Below are 21,626 nucleotides of genomic sequence, written 5' to 3'. Positions count from 1 at the left end.
AGGCACTAGATAATGCAGATTTAACTCGAGATGTGCCTCCCACATCTTTGTTGAGATTTGCACAGCAAATGGAGCAGACTTGGAGCTGTGCAGCTCGGAGGGGTTTATTCCACTCAGTTTTCCTTCTACCCATACACCCTCCAGTGTGGCATTTTGGTGTGTATGTGCCTAAAAGGAGTGGGTTTTTATCAGCCACACTGCAGATGGGTGCAGTGGCTGCTGCCCTGATTTGGCACTATAATAACCAATCATAACAGAACTAAGGAATCCACTTATCACTGTAATTAAACACATTAGAAGCAATAGCAGGTGGGCAAAAGTGAAGAAGAAGGATGGTTTTATAATGCACTAGTAGATGGTTTTGTTCTGAGACAGATTGTTTTTAAATGTACGTCCTCATGTCTCTAATTCTATTCTAAATTCATTTATTTATTTATTTTGCACTCTCCATCAGGATTTGCTGTTTCTTCATTCAGTGTTTCTTTTTCCTTTGTCTGGTGTTCTCCTCTTTGTGATGGTGCTGATAGCTAAGACTGTTAAAACAGTGCCTTTTGTGCCAACAAAGCTGCAGTGTACCTCGAGCTGTACATGGGGAGCCAGCAGGTGGGTTGGGTCAAGAAGGCTGAACTTTGGATGATGCAGCTGGGGATGGTTGTCCCATGACCAGGAAGGTCATGTTGATAGGGATGTGGCAGGTGGAAGTTTTGACTCCATCCTGATCCTCAAAGGTTAGTTCCTGAGATGCACAGTTGTATACTTGGAATTACAGTGAGCTACTGATTGATTTTCCTAGAAAACTGTACTCTAAATTGATAAAATTATGTTTTTTGAAAACACGTGCAGATCCATTGTCCTCTCATAAAGATCTTCTGTCTCAGTGTGTGATTTGCACGCCCCAGGGCTGAATCTGGCTAAGCATTCTGTAAATATTAGCATATTGTTATGGGATGCTACTTGTTAATATCAACAGCAAACTAATGCCAGGAGAGCCTTTTGTGTGCATCCCCTTTGTGCAGGCCAATCTCTAAACATGGAATAATAGAACCAACCATAAACCAAGTAGGTTTGACCATGTGGATTTACATCTTGTAACGACACTGTGATAAGTCTGAAGACAAACACTGTCAATGAGCAGGATAAATACAGATGGGACAGCAGCAAAATATGGTTTTTCCTCTAGTGGCCTGCTCCATGCTATACATGGAAGGACCCCTGAGATAACCCATCAGGTGCCATCTCCCCTGGGGACCTGCATGGCCATGCCATGGGACAGCCAGCTGAGGAGATGGAGTTTGGGACCAAGCCTCTCCAAGCCAGAAATGGAACCCCTGTTTTGTTTCACTTAACCTCAGAGAAATAATAAATTCTTTGAGCAAAGAATCATGGTGTGCTCCAGAAGTAAAGCATGCAACTCATGGGTTTGGGTGCTGGTGAGAAAGGGTAGGTGTCTTCATGCGTAGCCACGTATTTATGTTTATGTACATGAAAATGCATTAAAAATATACCTAATACAGGTGTTCACATGCATACACACATATATATGCAAAGGATGTAAGGTGTTGTAATTGCTTTCCAATTCTGATATTCACCTTCTCAGCTTTCCTGAGGTTTAAGAAATCTGATGTGTATGTATTTGTTTAAATAATAACCAAAATTCTCATTTAAACAAATGGCTCCAACAGCTTGAGCTTTAGGAAAAGCTCTTCTTTTAATGAACTTCATAAATGAAGTCATAACAACGGTTGATGTGGTTCCAACCATTAGCTACGTGGATGAGGGTCACACTAGTTCTCAATTGCTTTATTATCTTACTGCCTTGGATTTGCCATATGTTTCTTACAACATAGTTAAATTTATATATTTGTAGTAATTAAATAGCATTTTATTGGCCAATATCTTCTTTATCACTTCTAGGATCACTTCTGGTTTGAGATGCTGAAATATGACTGAACTTGGGATTGCGAGGAATTGTTTGGCATCCTGGCTGAGAATGAGTAATTGGGGTTGACACAATTAAGTATCTTTAAAGCACCGAGAACCGAAACTCGTGTTGATGATAATGTACTATGCCTCATTATGTTTTTGCTAGTGCCGGTGGGTTAAGAAAGCTTGAGATGGTCTCATGAAAACACCACTCTATTAGCATTAGCATATAGCATTAGCATGAGAAACGTGGCAATTTCCACATTATTTGGTAGCTACCAATCTTGATTCATGGCATGTGCGTTATTCTCTCAGTTGAAGTTGCATTGCAGAGCTAAGTTTAGCTTGTGCAGTGGCACTCCTGCAGATGAGGGTGATGGGCAGGGACAAGGAAGGTCTTCTCTTTTTGGTGGTTCTTTTTTGGTGGTGCTCCTTGTGACTGTGTGCAGACTTGTGTCTCCTGCTGCCAGTTACTCTGGTGTGCTCTTCAGTCTGGAAAAGATCGACTTCCATCTATTTTTTGTCAGATAATATTTGTCCTTTATTAAAAATTCCTTGGCATTGGGTTATACAGAACCAAGGGGATTGCTTTGTCACCACCAGCTCTCCCTCCATTGCCCCCCCGCAGCACTAATGGCCATTAGATTAATTATTTAGAGTTCCTTGTTTTTCTTGTAGGAAAATGCAATCGATGTGCAGTGCCAGTTGTGTGGCTGTGTATTCTCTGGCTCTGGTACTTCACCCCTCATCTTTCAGAGTGTCTCCTTTCCTTGATTATGCCTTTGGCTTTTATTCAGTGCAGTGTAAGCAGCACCATTTAGAAAACTTGTGTTGGTTTTCTTTCCCAGGCAGAAACACTTTCTCTGTAATTGTTAACCTTCATGACATGGTCTGAAATGTTCAGTTCCTTGTGTTTTGATTCTTCTCCCCCTAATTTTCAGCTGTTGTGCATTCTGGGCTTCACACATAATTGCAAAACCAAACAGGTGACCTTTACACCTAGGCTCACCAATGGCTCTTTTGTTGTTGCACGCAGATGGAGCACAGAGTGCCCTGAGTGGAAATGTTAAGTGATCATTGGAAGTGAAGATCTCATCACAGTTACTGATTTCCTCTGCGTATGAAAGCACCCCAAAGCAAAAAAAATGTTTAACAGTAGCAATTGGCATTGTAAGCAGTAAGTTTGTCTTCCTTCTGGATGGGCTCTTAGCAATTTCAGGCACTTTTGTCCTGTGGTGGATTGTGCAAACTGGCGTTGAACTGTTTCAATTTCAACTGAAACCTTGCTGTAATATGTTTATATGTATATATATATATATATATATTTGTGTTGGAGGGAGAGCTATTCTCACCATCTGACCTTCGAGTGACCGAGCTATTCAGAGGGGAGGACTTTCTTCAGACTCAGCCTTTGATCATTTTGATCCACAGTCCCTATAGTGTGTGGCTGTGGGATGTGTCTGGTGTCCACCTGGGAAATATTTGAGTGCCCGTGGCCTTCTGAGAACTGTCACCCAAATCCAGCCCAGGTTCTGGTGCAGATTTGTAGTTACACACCGTATTCTGTATACGTTCAGTGGAACAGAATTTCCCCTGTATTGAGATCTTCCTGTGTTATTTTGGTTGCATGAAGTCAAAGGGTTTGAGAAAATATTCCTGTAAAAATTGAGGCCTGCCACGTGTAACAGGCAGCAATATGTGGGGCGATTTCCAGTTTTGACCTTAGGTTTTAACATGATCCCCTCACAGGTCAGGCTGGGGTACCTACAGCTTCCCCGCATCAAAAGTTTTACTGCAGGAGAAGAACTGCTCCTAATGGGCAAAGGCATTAAGAGTGCTGAAGTCATGATGCAGAACTTGCATAAGGATTTGCATTTTTTCCCTGTATTACAAAACATAGTTGAGCAGATGGATGCAGCCAGCTGTACATAGAGCTTTAGGGAGTGCTGGGGAAAAAGAGAGAGGTTTTTGTTAAGATAAATGTAATAATCTCTGTGATAATTAGTTTAATTTAGATCCTTGCCTCTGACTCATTTTTGACTAACCTTGTATGAAGCCTTTCTTCCCTTACTGACGAGCCTGTGAGGTTTTTTTGTGCTTGCGGATTGCTCACTGATCACTGGTATTTTTCATTAAGCAGTTGCTTTATTACATTGTTATTTAGAGGAGAGTAATTTGTGTTTTCTAATTAATTTAATTCCACTCACATTTTGCAAGTAGCTACAATGAGCCTATTCATGGGGGTTTAGGTCATATTGACATTGTTTACCAGATGTGCCAGTTTGTTTTAAAACACAGTTAACTCTTTGATGGCAAGAGCCTCTTCCATGGCTCTACCTTCCATCTTCTATCAACTGCACCTCCAAAAACCCCCAAGATTAGGAGCTGCATTTCAAGTGATAGATGTCTTTATGGCTTAAATCCCAGAACTGCCTTACAAACAGTGTTGATATCAACTCTTACTGCTCCGTTATCTGATTTGAGGAGCGGCAGCAAAGCCTTGTGGCTTCTCTGAGGCACAAGGGATGGGAATGTTATCACTGTGACCACCGGAAAACTAGGAAATGCGAAAGAGAAGCAAAGTGGGCGTTTGCATGTGGCCCATTTATCTCCTGAAAGCTTTCACGAGAGAACGGGGAGGATGGGCAAGCCAGGCATTGCATGGCGTGAGCAGTGCCTGATGCATTAACCACGATGGGACGTGGTTAATGTAGTAGAATGAGAAATGTAATTCATATTTGACACCATCCTGAATTCAGAGCTGTTGGCACTTATTTCTGCCATAAACTTTTTGGAAAAGCTTGGTGTTTTCTTGCTAGTGGCACACCCAGGAATTAGTACCTGTGCAAGCTTTGTGTTCCTCGCTGTTAAATACTGCATCTCTTCCGTCATCTAAGCATGAAAACTGCACGTTATGTCTATCATTGGCTCATTTGGCCTGCTGTGTCAAGAGCTGGGGGTTTGGAATCAATTCCTAATTCGGTGAATAAATAACTAAAACACAGGAAAATGCACAAGCAGGTTATTCCCCTGACATGGAAAGCTTGTCCCATGAAAAACTGGCATCGTTTGTGAACATGCTTTACAGTCACATATTTTGGTAAAAAATCAATTACTGCTTGTTTTGCAGTGACACTGTGAGATTCATCGGCCTCCGAAGTACCCAGTGCACAATGGCCTTGTGTGTATTTTCTGTCATTTTTCAACCGCTTCCCATCTCTTTGGCATTGGGACAGCTGAAATTAATGACAAACTCTGACAGAAAGGTTTGCTCAGTAGTTCATACTTAGTAAATTTTAACATCTAGCGGTTGTGCTGTAACGCAGTAAATTTTGGTACTGTTTGAACCGACAGTCCAGCTGCATCTCAGCTTTATTTTTTGCAATGAGCATTTAAATTGCTGTAGTACTTCTTCAGGCTCATGTTGGTCAGCCAAGGGTGCACGCATGCATGGAGATCTGTTCTACCTATTGATTTAATAGGAAAGAGCATCTCTTGGAAGGGGAGAGTAAACGTGTGTGCATGCATGTGGAAGGAGGGGGAGGGAGAATTTCTATCTCTGTTCTTATGTCTATGATAAATGATGCCTGTTAAAAATTAGGGCTTTACTTTTTAAAGCCCGTTACGCAAGCACAATCACTGTCAGCAGAAATTAAGCTTCAACCTTAGTTGTTTAGTTCGGACAGTTTTGATGTTTTGCTGCCCCTCAATCAATCACTGCCTGGAGGGGTATTTGCTTCTGCCTGGAAATGCAACAGAGTGATGTACAGAGTGCAGATATTCCTCAAAAATGGCAAATGTTTCAGTTGGGATACTCAGTTTTCATTGCTGTCTGTGAGCAGGTCGGAAGTGAGCCCTGTTTTTCATTTTTAATTGTGGAACTTCCCAGTTCAGAACTAGCATTTCCCTAATTACCTTAAAATGAGCTTCTTTCAAGACACATTTGTAATTCGCTTGCATCACTTATTTTATTCTCCACGCAGAAGTTAGATGAGGGCATGGTTCTTAGCATAGACAAAATGCATGAAGTGGTAAACATAATGCAGCATAAACGCCACATAAATCACATCCTAAAGACAAAAGCAGATTTCAAACGTCTGAATTGCTGAGCACTTAGTGTGGAGAGTAATCTGTGTTTTGGTTTATGGTTGTTTTCTGGAGTGCCGTGCAGAGCAAAGCAGGGTTTCCCCTCCTTTCCAGCAGTGCAGGAGAGAGGGAGGATTTGCAGCCCACTCAGGGGGCAGCTTGTCCTGTGCTGTAGGCAAACTGCCCCGACAAGTGTCTGCTTTGCTGGGAACGGAGCCATGCAGAAGTAGTTGGTAGAAATCCCACTTGAGTTCTCCCTTGGCTCACACTTGTCACAGGCTGCTCCGAAATGCAAAACTGTCCTTGAAAAAACCTTCTCCCTTTGCATGGATGCGACCTGTGTGAGCACCCCCCCAGCATCCTCCTGAGGTTAGGACTCGCAGTGCTGCTTTCAAGCTCTGAAATCACAGCTGGCAGATAAAACCTGTGCCTTCAAACATTTATACTCGGGATGGGCAGGAAGGAAGCGTGTTTTCTCCACAGCGTTCACGCTTTTAGGGATAAAAGCTCACTCCTCTGCATGCTTTTGTTTCGCCTCGCCTCCCGGCTCAATGCACATTTCCCTTACTGAAGAAAAAAAAAAAGGAAAAAAAATCTATTTCTAGCAAAATACTTTTTAAAAAATCAACCTGTTCCCCCCGCGATGCTGTGATTGGCCCGGTGCAATTGACAAACGGATCGCGTCAAAAGGAAACATCCTCAGCTTAATTGGGAGCGCAGGCTGCCGGCAGCCGGGGGAGCGCCTGGGACTGTGCTGGGGCTGTGGGTTCCTCTCCAGCCTCCCGGCAGCTGCGGCACAAGTCAGCATCGCTAATGCGGAGCGAGCTCCTCCCCCCGCGCCCCCGCCGCCGCGCTCGCTCCCCCTCTCCTCGGGCTTTGATTCGATATGAACAGACTGGTAACTCCGACGCGAGAGCGAAAGCTGACATAACTCTGCAGATGGCTGCGTTCGGATGAAACACCTAGGCGGGTGTTTTTGGGTGTTTTTTTTTTTTTGTCTGTACGAGAAGGTAACGGTTAGATGCTAATGTTTGTTTTTCCTTTGTTGCCATTTTTCAGGACTGCCGGTCCCAAAGAAGAGCCCAAAGTCGGTAAGTGCTTCTCACTGCTATGTGTGTCTGTCCGTCTGGGTGGAGGAGGGATGAGTTGGGCTGCTTTTCTTTGTGGGTTTCAATTATTTTAAGTTGTTGTTCTCTTGCAGCCGTGATTACCTTCCATGGCTCATACTGCATGGGAAGATAGGAGGGGAATGCGACTCAGTTTGCAAATAAAGCCTCAGGTTTGCAGATCCCCTTTCCTGGTTGATGAGCCTCTCCTGTTTAACTTAACAAAACAAAAAAAAAGGCTTATTGTTTCCTTTTGGAAAACCGAGAGGCTCCACCTTCTTGCCAGATAGCAGTTTCTGTGGGGTGTTTGTAGGCACCAACCTTTCCCATTAACTCCCCGAGTTTTCCTGGATGCCCTCAGCTGGATTACAGGCAGAATGTAGCAGCCTGTCGGGAGAGACAAAGCCCCAGCAGAACGTGTGTGCAGCTTCGTGTGAATAGAACCTGAACGCTTGCTCTGCAGGCATTTTCCTACTGAGCAGGATTGTGCTGCAGGTGTGAGTTTCCCTACTAAAAAGTAGAAAGAAAAAAAAAAGGGGTGTTTTCTTATTCCTTTCTTTCCCCTTCTGATCTTATTTCCACGTAAAGCTGTTAGCTGGATGACATGTTAGCTAATAGCATGCAAGCTGTGATCTGAAGTGTCATTAAAGCTCCGAGCATGATATTGTGGAAGATATTAATATGCTATTTAAATGCAACAGAAAGAAATCTTTTATTTTAAAGGAAATGAAATACTTGAGCTTGAAAGTTTTGAATTTTCTGATGATGGGTAAAAATGGGCTTTCCTCTCCCAGTAGCTTTGGAGAAGCAGAGTGCAGGAGAGGTTTTTGCTGTGCCATAAGATGGTGCCAAACTTCACCCACACACCTTGTTGGGCACCAAACCCTGCATCTGGCACCAAAGAAATAGGAGGGCATTCATTTCATAGAATCATAGAATATCCTGAGCTGGAAGGGGCCCATAAGGATCAGAGTCCATCCCTGGAGCCGGGTGCTGGCCATAGTGCTGCAACTTGAGCAAGAGGTTCGCTAAGGGGCTGAGCAGGAGGCTCCTGCTTACAATACGAATTCTCTGTTCTTCCCCAAAGAAAGCCCTGCAATAATTAATGTGATTCTGATGGCTTAGGGCAGCGCTGATTACAGTCACGTGAGGGCAGGCCTATACTGCTGTCAACTTGCATTAATGTGGGGAGGCAGAATGCGGGGTGCGCTCCCTCGCAGGGCTCAGGCATGTCAGACCCTGGGCATTCGCTTCTATGTCATATGCAGGGATTAATTCAGCCTTTGGTAAAACAGAAGCCAGCGTGTAGGATACGTCCACGTCTGGCACGTTTCTGCTTCTGCCCGCACATTTTCCCCCAGTCAGAGCAGGAATTGCTGTGCTCAGTTCCAAGTCTGGCTGCTGCCACGGTGCCAGCTGAGCCCTGGGTTCTGCCCGCATTTGTTCGGAGACAGAGTAAATCCTGAGTCCAGGCAGCAGCTGAACCCGTGTAATCCTGCCTGGGGAACAAAGAGGCTGCAGGGCTACACCTGTCTGCAGGCAGTAGTAGATTGCCTCCTCCTGTCTGCTTGGAGGAGCTGGTTAGCCCTAGGGAGCAGCCCCTTGTGCACTTCTCCTCACCTACTGCCTTGCTTTAGGCTCCCTCCAGTAAATTCTACTATAGCCCCGGGTGATGCTGTAGCCTTGGAAGCACAGGATGCACAAGAAGCAGAGCCTCCTATTCTTGCTGCCAGCATACCGGATCGTTTGCATCAACAATTAGCAGCAACAATGTGCACCACTGCACCACTGTGCTGCTGCATTGCACACTTTTGTTCCCATCCTATCCCATCCAATCCCATCACAATACTCCCTGCTGGGATGGGTTTGGCACGAGCTCTCTGTCCTCTGCTCCTCCCGGCTCAGTGCTAAATCTGCTCTCATTACCCCATCCTCTCCCAAAGTCCCGACACACTCCCGACTCACTGCTAGCAGCTGTCTCTTTTTCCACCGACCACTATTTTTAGCTGCCGGCCCCATTCCTGTATTCCCATAGGGCTGACTTCAGGCTGTTGGGTACATCCCGGCATGGAGGAGGTGTCTTTGTTCGTGCCGGAGCTGTGGCAAGGTCTGGGAATAGTTTTCTACCTTGAACTGAGTTTTCCTGGGCTGTATTTTTCAGCCTGTGCATCTTCTGATGAGCTCAGCTGTGTTTCTTAGCTTCTGAGGGATTTGTAATGTTGGTGAAAGAGACAAATGATTTATATTTTTTTTAATCTTCAGTGCCAGCTCTTCAGAACTTGAAGTTGCAGCCCAACAAGGGACTGGCACTTCATGTCCTTCCTCCCACCTATGCTGCACCCAAGGCTGTATCCGCAGCAGCTCCCTGTGCTGCTGCTTTGTGCTCAGTTCATTGATTCTTCTTTAAATGCAAATAGACAGTGTTTTTGTATTGACTGCCTGTGGGTATACATTTTCAGTGAACAAGTTCCCTTTGTGTAGCAATTTCCCCTGCAATTATCCTGCTATAACGTGGAAGAAAACAAACTTTCCTGTTCTTTCCTTTTCTTTTCTTTTCTTTTTTTTTTTTTTTGGTTGCTTGCATCAAAACGCTCCACCAGGGGGCAAAGATTCTCATTCCCAACTCTGCTTGCTGTCACTACCACCAGCACCAGCTTTCCCTAACAGCACAAAACTCCCCAGCTCGATTGTTAGAAGACAGCATCGCTGCATGAGGAGAAAGTGCCGCGTTCTTCCTGACATCTTGCTTTTCTTTTGGGTCTAAATAAGCACATTGTCAGCATAGCTGAGTGGTGACCTGAAATGCAATTCCTATGCACAGCTTGTCCCTGACAAGAGACATGCCACGTGTTTTGACTGGATCGGCAGTACTTGGGGCTCTGCTTGATGTCCTGTTTTTGGCAGGAGAAACTGGCTCACAGCACACACATGTATAATGCTTCCCAATCCATTGAAAAACCTTTTTTTTTCCCTACGTGAGCAAACCTCAGCAGCTCTCCCTTCTTGCAGTTTTAAGCCTGGGACCCAGGTGCCACAACCTGAGGTGTTCAGTTGTGCAGCAGTTTCTCCACCCAACACCTCCCCACCTGCAGCCACCTCTATATTTTCTATATCTTACCCAACTTACGTTTTGTAGGATCAGCCTGCAAACTTTCAGGTTAGCCATAGGAAAGCTGACAGCACACACATCCCTAAGTTTCATTCTCAGACCTGGGGCTTGCATAGAGCATGAGAGCTCCAGCCTTCCACTTTCTCAGTCCTGGCTCTTATACAAAAGCAAAGTAATGGGTTTTTCCCAGTACCTTTATTTCAGTGTGCAGTCTGCCTAAGTGGACTCGAGGTTGTCATTCTGGTCTTCATTTCTACCCAGTTTTAGTCAAATTTTTTTTTTGCTAAGCTATTTATTCTTATCTGTAGCTCTAGAGAAGACCATGGACTCCGCAAAGTCAGGCCTGGGTGTTCTTGCTGCCTTGGGCAGTTTAATGCCTCTTTTCTTGTCTTCTTCAGCTCCCAAACTGAGACATTTCAGCCTTTCTAAAGATGTTATTGTTTGGAAAAACAAGAGTCTCTCTGAAGAAATTTTCCCTTGATTCTTGCAAAATGTCTATGTATTTGCAGTTGCAGCCCTAGTTTAATTAGAGGTGGTTTTGCTTGAGATGTGCTGACACTTCCATGTGCAACCCAAATAGAAAACAGAATGCATAGTTTGTTTAATACTTAGGCCTTTGATATCATAAAGTGAGAGTGCTCTTGCAAGTTCCAACTTTGTTTCTCTTTAAATCAGAAAGTTTTCAGAGAGTTCTCAGGATTTCCACAGTGGTTGAATGAAGCTTCCCATCTTAGTCCCCGTATTCCAGGTTCTGTGAACCAGCAATTTCCAGGGAGATTGGCCTGGAATTTCACAGGATGCTTTTAGTTACTGTCGAATGCTTGGCCAAACAAACAAAACAATCCAGATGACTGGACTGGGAGTTGTAATGTGGGTTGGTTTTTTTATTTGTTTGTTTGTTTGTTTTTGTGTTCCTTTTTTTAAAAATTACAAAGGAGTGACTGTTTACAGCATAGACTTTTAAACTGCTGCGTTTGAAGACTGAAGGGCTGCATGTGAATTAGCTTCTTTTACCACTTAAAAAACTAAAAATGTTTGAAATTGGTTCAGATATTTGTATTTGAAAGTCTGTGGATGAGTAATCACAGCAGGCATGCTTTGTTCAAAATTACTTTAAAGGACAAAGGCATTTTCACATTCTAGTCAATCGAGATAACATTTAAAAAAGTGCTAGTGGTGGAACAGCAAAGTGAATGTGAGGCTACAATGTCAAAAGCATTTGGGCTGCTGGAGCTTTTTTTTTTTGTCGGGGGGGGAAGTTTGAAAACCAGAAAAATTATTGTTAAGACTCGGAGAAGGGCATGCTGGTATGCTGACTTTCTCCTCGGCAATCAGTTTATCCCCACTGTAGTGAAGCATTGGCCACCTGAGGTTTTGCATAGGGAGCAAAGGAATGAGTCTCCACACCCATGTGCACTCAGCCCCCCATCCTGCTCTGCTCTGCTCCCTGTGCCATCTAGGTTTGCTATGGCAGCATCTCTCAAAGCTGAGACTTCTGTTGCAGTGTTTTCAGTCAGCAGGAGATTTTATTTTTTCTGGTTGACCCCTTTTGACCAGGAAGTCGTGGGTGCTCTAAGAGCAACACTCCGGTTCCCTGTGCTGGAGCAGGTGGGAGGTGGGACTCAGCCTTGGTGCCAAGGTCATCTCCATTGAAAAGCCTTTGGGGAGCTTTTTATGGGGAAGGACTTTGCTGCATACTGAGTCGTACAAATCATAGAATCATTAAGGTTGGAAAAGACCACTGAAGTCACCTAGTCCAACCGCCAGCCCATCACCAGCCCACTGAGCTATATGTCTTTCTCTGCAATGCAAATGTGATCTGTGTTTCATTTGAGCACACTGTTGCAAATTTCAGAATTACGTACCCTGCTTAGCAAAATATTGAGCAGACAGAGCTCTTGAGGTACTGCTTTTCAATAAGCTTCAATAAATACGCACGTATTTTCTCCTCTCTTAATGTGCTCAATTAAAACAAAGAAATCAAAGCGAAAGTAGACTTTTCATGTTTGTGAAGGTCTGCTGTAATCTTCTGGATGCTCTGGGAAGCAGAGACACGAAATTGGCACTGTGCTGTTAACCCACTTGCAGCGTGGGGGCTGCTAGGGAAGTGTTTCTCGTAGTAAGGACTGTGCCTGGATCTTTTGCAAAAAGCTGCTCAAGTTCTCACAGTGAAATTTGGTTGTATTTCTGTTTACTTGCAGGCTCAAGTCAGACTTTAATGTGATCCAAGTAGAAGGTGGTTGAGTTTTTCTGACTTACGTAGGAAGACATAAGTGCGCTGAAACTTGTAACCTAGAATGAGATTGAGGTTTGGTTCATGTGCAAGATGGAGAACTGCGTGTTTTTTTATGATAAACGACTTTGTTTTGCATATCTCTTTCTGTCAGTCTATCAAAATGTGTCACTGGGGAATTTAATTGTACCCAGCATTAACCGGTGGCAGCAAAACTGTGATTTATATATTTACTTACGTGCACGCAGAAAGCCTGATCAAAGAAAGGAGAAAAATTGATGGAAAACACCCACTCAAAGACCAATAACCGTCTGTTCTCTCTCTCTCTCCGCTCGCTTTCTTCCTTACAGCAACCACTTGAAAGGAAAGACAGCCAAAACAGTTCTCAGCACAGCGTCTCCAGCCACCGCAGCGGGCACACCGCGTCCCCGGCTCACAGCACACAGGTGCTGCCCGAATACCCCGCCGCCGAGCCGCCGGCTGCCGACCAACCCGACGCTTCTGGGCAGAAAAAGCCAGATCCGTTCAAAATCTGGGCCCAGTCCAGGAGCATGTATGAAAGCCGACGTGAGTATAAAACAGGTGTGGTTGCTAAGGCTACGGCTACGGCAGCTGCGCTCTTTGTATTTTCTTTGCGAAGAGCTGCGTCTTTTAGATCTGTATTGCAAATAGAAGGCTTCGGGGTGTTAATCTATCTGCCAGCGATACCTGCCTGCTAGAGGGGCATTTTCATTTCTGGTGAGGAATGAACTTCGATCACCTCCAGAGAGAGGTGCTTAGACCAAAGCTTAATACCAAGTATCCCATTAAAATGAAAGACTGCTTTTTTTATTTTCCTTTTTTTTTCTTTTTCTTGCTTGTAAATTAAGCTGAAGGAAAATTTCCAAGTTTATTAGTCAGATCTTTAATTCTTTTTTGAGGTTAAGGCTCATTGACTGATATGCAAAGGAATTTCAGTGAGGAAGGGAAGTATTTCGTTTGCTGAAATACGTATCAGATGCTTTCCGGTCTCACTCTAAGGAGGAGAAAATCCAGCTAAGCTATTTTACTTTGACCAAAGCAGGCGCTGTTAACAATGCAGATATCAAATGCATATTGTAAGTGGCTTTTATGGCAATTAATAATCTGCATACTTGGCTAATAGTTCAGAAGGACTTTGACTCTTCTCCAAGGCTATAAATCAGGTTTCAATCAGTTTCTTCTCTGCAAACAAAATAAACATTCTGGCTTTGCTGCTGAAGATAATCAAATCTGCAACAAATTCTTAAAGAAATAGTTAAAGAGTTTTAGGTTCCAAGGGCAATAGTTTCTGCAGTTACTGTTAAGACAGATTCAAAGTCTTGGTACTGTAAGAGTTTACTTTGATTCTGCTAACTGGAAATTGGTAGAAATGATCTGAAATGAACACTACCCCAGAATGAAAAATGGTAGAACTGTTTTTTTTCTGACCAAATGAATCACTTCTAGATCTTATGTCCTGGGAAAATTAAACGATGAGTCATGGTTTCTTGGCTGAAGATGCATCTCTTCATACTGAGTATCTCAGCCATGCAGTTTGTAGGTGTCTTAGCTTCTGTGCTTTGCTTGCTTTCCCTCTCTAGGGATTAGGTGCACTCATGACTACAAAGACTCTTGGGCTGGCTTTGCTGGTCTACAGAGAAGTGCTGGGACTGAACTTGCATGCGTGTCTCATTGAAATGTTGAAAATGCGCAGAAGGAATAGGGATAGGGTTTCAGCCCCACAGAGCTGTGGGCAGAGCCCCTCTTAGTCCTGCCTAGATGGCTGAGTCCATCTCATGGCACCAGCATCACCCTTGCTCAGCTCGCATTCCCATAGGCACTCTACAGGCATTGCCTCTGAACCCCTGCAGCTACTTCGCTAATTTCTAATTAACAGTTTAACTCACGCTAATTAGTCATTAGTATAAGCTTAGCAGCATTAACTCCTGCCTGTCTTTCCCGACAAAATCCTGAGGCTGAGGCAGAGAAATCCTGAAAGGCACATTCAAGCTGTCACCTTCAGTGTCCTCTTGCAACACCATGTACTAAATTTCTCTTCCCTCAATGGCTGCCAGTATCTTGTAGAGGTTTTGTCCTTGTTTGTGAGCAGAGCCCTTCCAGAATCTGTTCCTCATCTCTTGACCTGCTGGTTTCCACACCCATCTGTCCCTCTGCCACAATCCTCTCTGCTTCAACCTTTTGCTGTGCTGGATCTGCTCTACCCTTGCAGCTTCCCTCTTGCATCTTTCCATGGCCAGCGTCTCCATGTAGTGAGGTCAGTCCTCCTCTTTTGCTTCAGTTCATATCTCCTGCCTTTCTTCCAGATGAGACCTACCTGTTTGGACATCTATGATTTGCTACCAGAATTTTGTCCTGTTGCTATTTCCTTACCAGGAAAGCATATTTGAAGATTTATTGGTTTCATACATCCATTTCTTCTTTATGAGAATGTCAGAAGTGCAACGATATCGTATCTCCTTGCACATGCCACTAGGAACATCTGAGAGCTAATGAGTTTTAGCCTCTAAGCTGAAGTGGAACCTGTTCCCTGGGGATTAGCCTATGCTCTCACCTTGTGCTGATGCTTTGCTGCATCAAATGGAGGGTGAAGGAAACCAGTAAGGCAATAGCCTACGTGAACAACGCTGATAGACGCACTGTATTTCTTACTGTCGTCTGATTGCAAAATATTACTGGTGGTTTCATTTATTGATTAGGGGTCAACTTTTTCTCCAGCCCCTCACAAGCCCTTACCTTTCGCCCCACTCCTCAGTCTCCTCAGTGGAGATTGTGGTTCACAGCTGAAACCCTGCACCTCCTCGTTCTGAGAAGCTTGGGATGAACCACCATGTTTTCTTCCCTGTATCCAATCTGCATGAAAAGTGGACAAATACTGGCTGCTCTGTGAAAAAAAGTGAATTATCTCATGGAGACTCACTTGCCAGCAATCGCTTGTAGGGAGCACCACAAACTGTTTCTGGGAGAAACCATTCCCTGGGCCTCCAGCTTCACTGTCTCCTCCACCTTTGTGGTTCTTTGTGTTTTCACCCAGCTGCAGTTCAGTTCAAACCCAGTTCCTCCTTTGCCTTCTGGTGGGGCAGTCATAGTTCATTGCTTGAGGACCTGTTCCTGTTGGCTCTGAGGCTGAGGTTGGCGTCTCTTCTCCCTTAATGTCTCCTGATTTGGGTGATAGGTGTGAATTTCTGAATTCTTCTGATAAAAAGCATCTGTTGCATAGCAGGAGGATGCCACCATTGTGCCAGTGCTGAGATTGGCTGATGCATCCTTTGTCTGGAGCTTTGGATGAGTCCAGGTTGGCTCTCCTTGCTGACCAATGTAGAGCTTGCTGCCTGTTGATTCACTGCCTTGCATTTTCAACAAGCATGAAAGGCCTAATACAGTGGTCTTTCAAGAGGCCGTTTTGAATCCCCAACAAATGTACCGAGAAACAGAAACAATCCTGTGTCGAAATACATGACGAAGGTAGAGAAGAGAGAATTTCAGAGCATTAGATCATCATCATCAATGTTTTATTTAGTCCCATTTGAGTCTAAAGAGAACATAGTGCAGTTTTTCGAGTGCAGTTTACATAAGAAGATGAACTCATTAGCCACAACTCAGCCAGAATTTTTTTTCCATCTAAAAATAATAATATAAAGAGGCTTAATTCAACATGTGAATACATTTTCTCCAGAATATTTCTAAAAAGTTCTGAATCTCTAATGAGCACCTATTGTCTTTTTGACTGGGAGTGCCTCCCTCTGTTATTAATGTTAATGGTATGGACATGGGAAGCACACAGGCAACCACATAATTTTTCAGGATTGGTAAAGTGCATTCTTCATTTCTTTGACTTCTTTTTGAATCACTGTTTAATAGAAGAGATCTGTATTTGACTTATCTGGCTTGTCTCACTGAAGATGTTGGCAGAATTTAGTTGAAAAGTGGTGAATAACCCATAGTTTTGTAAAACCGTGTATTTTTCCATTTTCCCAATGCATCTTAATATCAGGAAGCATTCAGATTCTGTGAAGGAGAACTTGCAGACATTGCCTAGGAAAAAAAAAAGAAAGAAAAAAGATAAAGGGAAGAAGGAAAATAGAAAAGTTAATAGAATTAATAATGAGAAGCTAAGTGATGGCTCCACGACTGTGCCCAGGCTCTGGCTGAACTGCAGCAAAATTGAACTGCAACCTTAAGGTCCTTCACACGCTGCTCCCCTAAGTGGGGGGATCAGCCCTCCAAAGTGCTCAGGGCTCAGGCTGCTGTCCAACAAAGCTTAATTTTAAGCTGTAAACCGAAAGGGACTTGGATGCTTTAAGGCTAAGACTGAGCTCAAATGCTCTGCTGCAGTATGGCCGTGAGTTGCAATGCTTGCAGGATTAAGGCTTTCAAGAATAGCCAGCCTTGTGGTGAGTGAATTTGAAAACAGGTCTTTCGGTGGTGGGAACAAATGCAGTCTTTGCTGGTGCAAAGTTTCAGCTGCCTGAGCTCCTCTCGATGGGTGACTCGCTGCTGCCCATGGGAGCTGTGCTCATGAATCAGAGAGAAGGACGAGCCCTCAAGGCTTAAAACGTGGAGCAGTTCCAAGACCCAGGAATGATACGTGTGAAGAGCACTCAGTGAGACAAACAGTAATTGAATAGTTTACAAGAGAGCTGCAGTTCTGAAATCTTGCACTGTTTTATTGAAAATATATTTTTATAATATGCTTTTTATTTTTCAACGTATTATTAAACTTCCTCAAAGATTAACACAATCTGTTGTCAAATTTTTCTCATGTGGCCTGATTGCTTTGCAAAATACCATATCCTACATATGGCCATCTGTCAAAACAGCAGTGACAAAACGAATTAATCTGAATTGCAGATGTGTTAATGAATCCCTTTGAAGGGCTTAAGCATTTAATTAAAAGCAAAGCAGAACACTATGGATAATTGTTACAGCTTTTAAAATATTCTAATTTATCTTTAATATTAGAATTTTATTTTCAGGCACGTGATTTATTTGGTAGGATTTTCTCTCCCCAGATCTAATTAAAATAATACAAACAAGGCATGACCTCAGTGTGTAGCATTCACTTGCTAGCAAGTACATAGAATTAAAAAATATTTGCATAGTGGTACCAAACATTTGATACTTTCTAACTTCAATATAGAGAAAGGAAATGCTCGCAGGAAATTGCAGCCACCTTCTGGTCAGGCTGACTTAAAGGCAATAGTGAAGGGCCCTTGCTCTTCTGTTGAGTGAATGGGGGACGGCACACAGAGCTGTGCACTTGAGAACATGGATGTGGAGGATGTCTGGTTAGGAGAGGCCTAATTTTTGTGCAGTAGGATAGTTTAGAAAGTGGGGCTCTCCTGCGAATGAGGAATCTCATGGAATTTATGGCAAAATCACAGGTATTTTCAGCACTGAAACTCTCCAGCAGCTCCAGTGAGACTATCCATTTGTAACTTCAAGTGTGTCCTTATGTACTTTACTGAATCTGGGCCTTAAAACTCTTGCATGCTGCCAAGATGTGAGTCACTGGAAGTGTTGCTGCCTCCAATGAGCTAGTGACTAAAGCAAGCTCATACTGATATTTCTGAATCCATCCTTTCTTGAAGCTGATATCAAACAGAATGTTTTTTATAAGTAGCGTGATAATTGCTAAACTTTATATAGGAGAAGTTTAGTTAAAATCACCCCTAATTAAACACTAATTTCATTGTTCATCACCATGCATTTAGAATTGCCTTTAACTTTAGAGAAAGAGATTTCCATTTGGAAAACTTGCTGTGTCGTGATGTTGATTTTTGTTTGGCAGAAAAGTATTTTTAAGGACAAAACAATGAGTCTCAAATATGCCTGCATGCATATGCATAAATGTACAGATTCATATGTATGTGTATAATGTATCCACGTGTACACAGACATGTATAAGTAGATGTAGAAGTTGGTATGTAATTATCCATAGAGCTGTAACCTTAGCAATTATGTGCATGCAAGCCTAACATGATCCATACAGTCAAAATTAATGAATTGAACTAACAAGAAAGCAGATACATTAAGCTTTGCAAAACTGTAAAATTAATATTACAGCTATGTCACCTTCGCCTGCAACTGGACTGAGCAAGGGTGAGAGAGAGAGAGAAATCAATTCCACGAGTTTTGGAGAATGTAAGACTGTGCCGGGAATGTATCTGTGTCCCATGGTGTTTTGTTCTGGTCTCATTGCTGCTCTGTGGTGGGGCCCTTCATCACCAGGGCAGTGTGGAAGGTTGGCCATGGAGGTGCAAGGCACTTGCTTGGCTGCATACTGGCTGATGGTGGTGGGGATGTCACCTTTCTGTTTCCATCCTGAACCTGCCCTCTGGGCTGCAGCACTCACACCTTCCATCCTTTCTTCTAGCCCCAACACAACGCTTCTTACCACATTTGTAAGGCTCTCCAAGCAGTCTGGTTTAGGACAAGACTGGCAAATTTTACCCCTTTGGGCTGTGTACATGTTTATATCATGTCAAGGTGCTAAGTTGTTATTAATTTCTCCTGGAGACCTCTTTTTTGTTTATTATAAGCCTAAGAGTTGAGCACCACCATGAAATTTCCCCTTTAAATAGGGAAGGTGGAGCACTGGGCAAGGTGGATGCGCCATCCCTGGAGACACCTAGGGTCAGGCTGGATGGGCTCTGAGCACCTGATGGAGTTCTCGGTGTCCCTGTTCACTGCAGGGGAGTTGGACCGGGTGGCCTTAGCGGTCCCTTTCAACTTAAACAACTCTATGATTCTGTGATGAAGTGCTGCTGATGTGATTCTCCAGCACAGCCCCAGTCAGCCATGTGGCAGCACAGAGGTGGATGGGATGTATCACAGTGCATCGCCTACTGCAGAGCTGGAGCAAAAAGTGGTAAAAGGAGTTTTGTTGGGTTTGTATTCATTCTGTGTGTTGTCTGTGTGTTTGCTGTGTCTGTGTTTCACCTTCCTGCAATCCTTCCAGCAGAAGGAGCAGCCTGTGAATGAACTTGCTGCTTTGGGTGTAGACGTGCGTTTTGTTGGCCCTACCACCACCCCTCGGCGTGCCGCTGTTCCCTGCGGCCGCTAATTGGCTCATGGTGCCAAACTGGGAGCATACGGCACCGCTCAGCAAGGCTGGAGAGATGACAAATGGGAAGGTGTTGAGAGAGGCCGAGAAAACAGGCCCACGCTGCAGCTCTCTGCAGAAGCCATTTTGCCTCTGACAGATCCAACCTGTGCTATTAATTGGTTGGGGCCAGCCTTTGCCAAAAAAGCCTGCAAAGTGCTGGAGAGGCACTTCCCAGTGTGTCTGCTCTTCACGCTCCCACTCACTGAAGGCAGTGACAAACAGCAATTAATTCATTGTCTGAGTTCTGCTGTCGGGTTGTCCCTGCGATGGCAAGCTGCCTTTAGCCAAACTGATGCACAGCAAAGGCTTCCAGTGTGCTCCTCACCTGGTTGTTCTGTAATTGTAGGTGAGCAGAAATTAGCCTGTGGTTCAGCAAGGGAACGTGCAGTGGTCTCAAGCTTGGTTTATAGCTGAAAATACCTAAAATGTGAAAATATTTTATGTAACACCAATGGCTATGAACCAGTTTGAATAAAAATGTGAAACCAGATATGTGCCTGAGCACCCACCTGTTCTTGCAATTTGCAGTGCCTCCAGGACTTAAGTTCCTGTCTTTTAAACCCGGTGATAAGTCTTTGAAGAGAGACCATCAGAGCCAGCCAAAAGCCTTAACAATGAAAAGCACCAGAAGACCAAACCCAAACCAGCAGGCACTAGTGGTGTAAAATGCAGTTAGGACCCTATTGGGCACTCCCCAGTGTTAGTGGAAAACAAATCCTTTGTCTGCTGATAGATAGAGCTGCATTTCTGAAATTATCTTTCTGGCTGATACACTTTGCTTTCTTTAGTAAAGCCATAGGCAGCAGACTTGTAAAGGAATAGCCTTTTTGATAATTAACTATAAATTTTGGGAGGGGATTGTTACAAAATTAGTCAATGTTATAGATACCCACTAATAAATATTAAATGAACCTGAACTTGTCTTCTGATATGATTTAATGTTAGCAATTAATTTTGCATTTTAAAAAAGGGATGAAAGCAGCCATGAATAAGTTAATATGAAACATTTCTGTTCAACTGCACGTCAAGGTTAGTGCTTCGTTGTATGTAATATTCATTGTAAAAACTCACTGGTGTTCCATACTAATGAGTAGGTAAGGCTGGTCTTTCTTCATGTTTCCAGCTGGTTTTGTCTCTTCAGTGGTTTTATAAAACCCATACACAAGCATGTGGAAGTCTGGAGAGCTGCACTGTTTCCAGAGGAACCCTTCTGGTTTACACCAGTCGGGGATCTGTCCTGCCATTATTTAAACCAGTGTCAGCAGACAGATAGCAAACTATGCTTGTGAAAGTTAATTAAACAGTAGAAGTCAGTAGAAGCGGCTCTTTTGTCTCCAGTGAAAGAGGAGGCAGCTGTATTGTTTCTGGCAGAGTGATTCTGTGTTGTACACACACGTATTGATGGTTTGGAAGAGGCTTTTGCACTGGGTAATGGTGCTAATATCGATGGAAGGAAAAAGTACAGTGATAAAATCACAATTAAACAACCAGAAAGCAGAAACCATGGGATAATTTTTCATAGTGATTTAAGTAATAATCCTTTACTACTTTAACCTATAGATGTTGTTCTTAATTATGTCTGAAAGTTCAAGACCACCTCATTTAATGATTAAAATTGTGCAGCAGATTCTTCTACATGCACATCAGCGTAGTCCTGATATGGGTATATAGTTTTGTTTTTTTTATTATAACTAATATCTTTCTTTCTTTCCTTCAGTTCCAGATTACCAAGAGCAGGATATCTTTCTATGGAGAAAGGAAACCGGTTTTGGATTTAGGATTCTGGGTGGAAATGAGCCTGGAGAACCTGTGAGTACATCTAGAAGTAGGCTTGTTTTAATTCCCCTTGTCTTCCAGAATCACAGCAGTAGCACAGACAAATGTGCTGAGCTGCACTGTGGCATCCTTGTTAAAATAAGCAGTGGGCTATGATTTAATATATCTCACAACTCCTCTCTACTGTCCTCCTCAAAAAACAAACTAACTCAAATCCTCGTATCTGAAACGAGTTTGACTTCCTTTGATATTCTTTTTTTTTTTTTT

General features: G+C 43.4%; 1 protein-coding gene across 19 annotated transcripts in view; it reads left to right on the top strand.

Moving 5' to 3' along the window:
- Nucleotides 1-21,626, top strand: part of MAGI1 (membrane associated guanylate kinase, WW and PDZ domain containing 1) — a 294,035-nt gene that overhangs the window by 250,136 nt on the left and 22,273 nt on the right. For 14 of the 19 annotated variants that reach the window (XM_019620191.2, XM_019620192.2, XM_010718690.2 and 11 more), the window contains 4 exons: nucleotides 7,069-7,100; nucleotides 12,808-13,024; nucleotides 18,542-18,619; nucleotides 21,301-21,392. In XM_019620191.2, coding sequence (XP_019475736.1) covers nucleotides 7,069-7,100; nucleotides 12,808-13,024; nucleotides 18,542-18,619; nucleotides 21,301-21,392 — 419 coding nt within the window. Of the gene's footprint in view, nucleotides 1-7,068; nucleotides 7,101-12,807; nucleotides 13,040-18,541; nucleotides 18,620-21,300; nucleotides 21,393-21,626 lie in introns of all 19 variants that reach the window. The other 5 variants (XM_019620193.2, XM_010718686.3, XM_010718684.3 and 2 more) reach the window with 2 other exon arrangements.

This window comes from Meleagris gallopavo, chromosome 14 (assembly GCF_000146605.3).
Source record: "Meleagris gallopavo isolate NT-WF06-2002-E0010 breed Aviagen turkey brand Nicholas breeding stock chromosome 14, Turkey_5.1, whole genome shotgun sequence".
Lineage (NCBI taxonomy): Eukaryota > Metazoa > Chordata > Aves > Galliformes > Phasianidae > Meleagris > Meleagris gallopavo.
The sequence above is the reverse complement of the archived record's forward strand: the minus strand, read 5'-3'. Positions and strand labels throughout refer to the sequence as shown.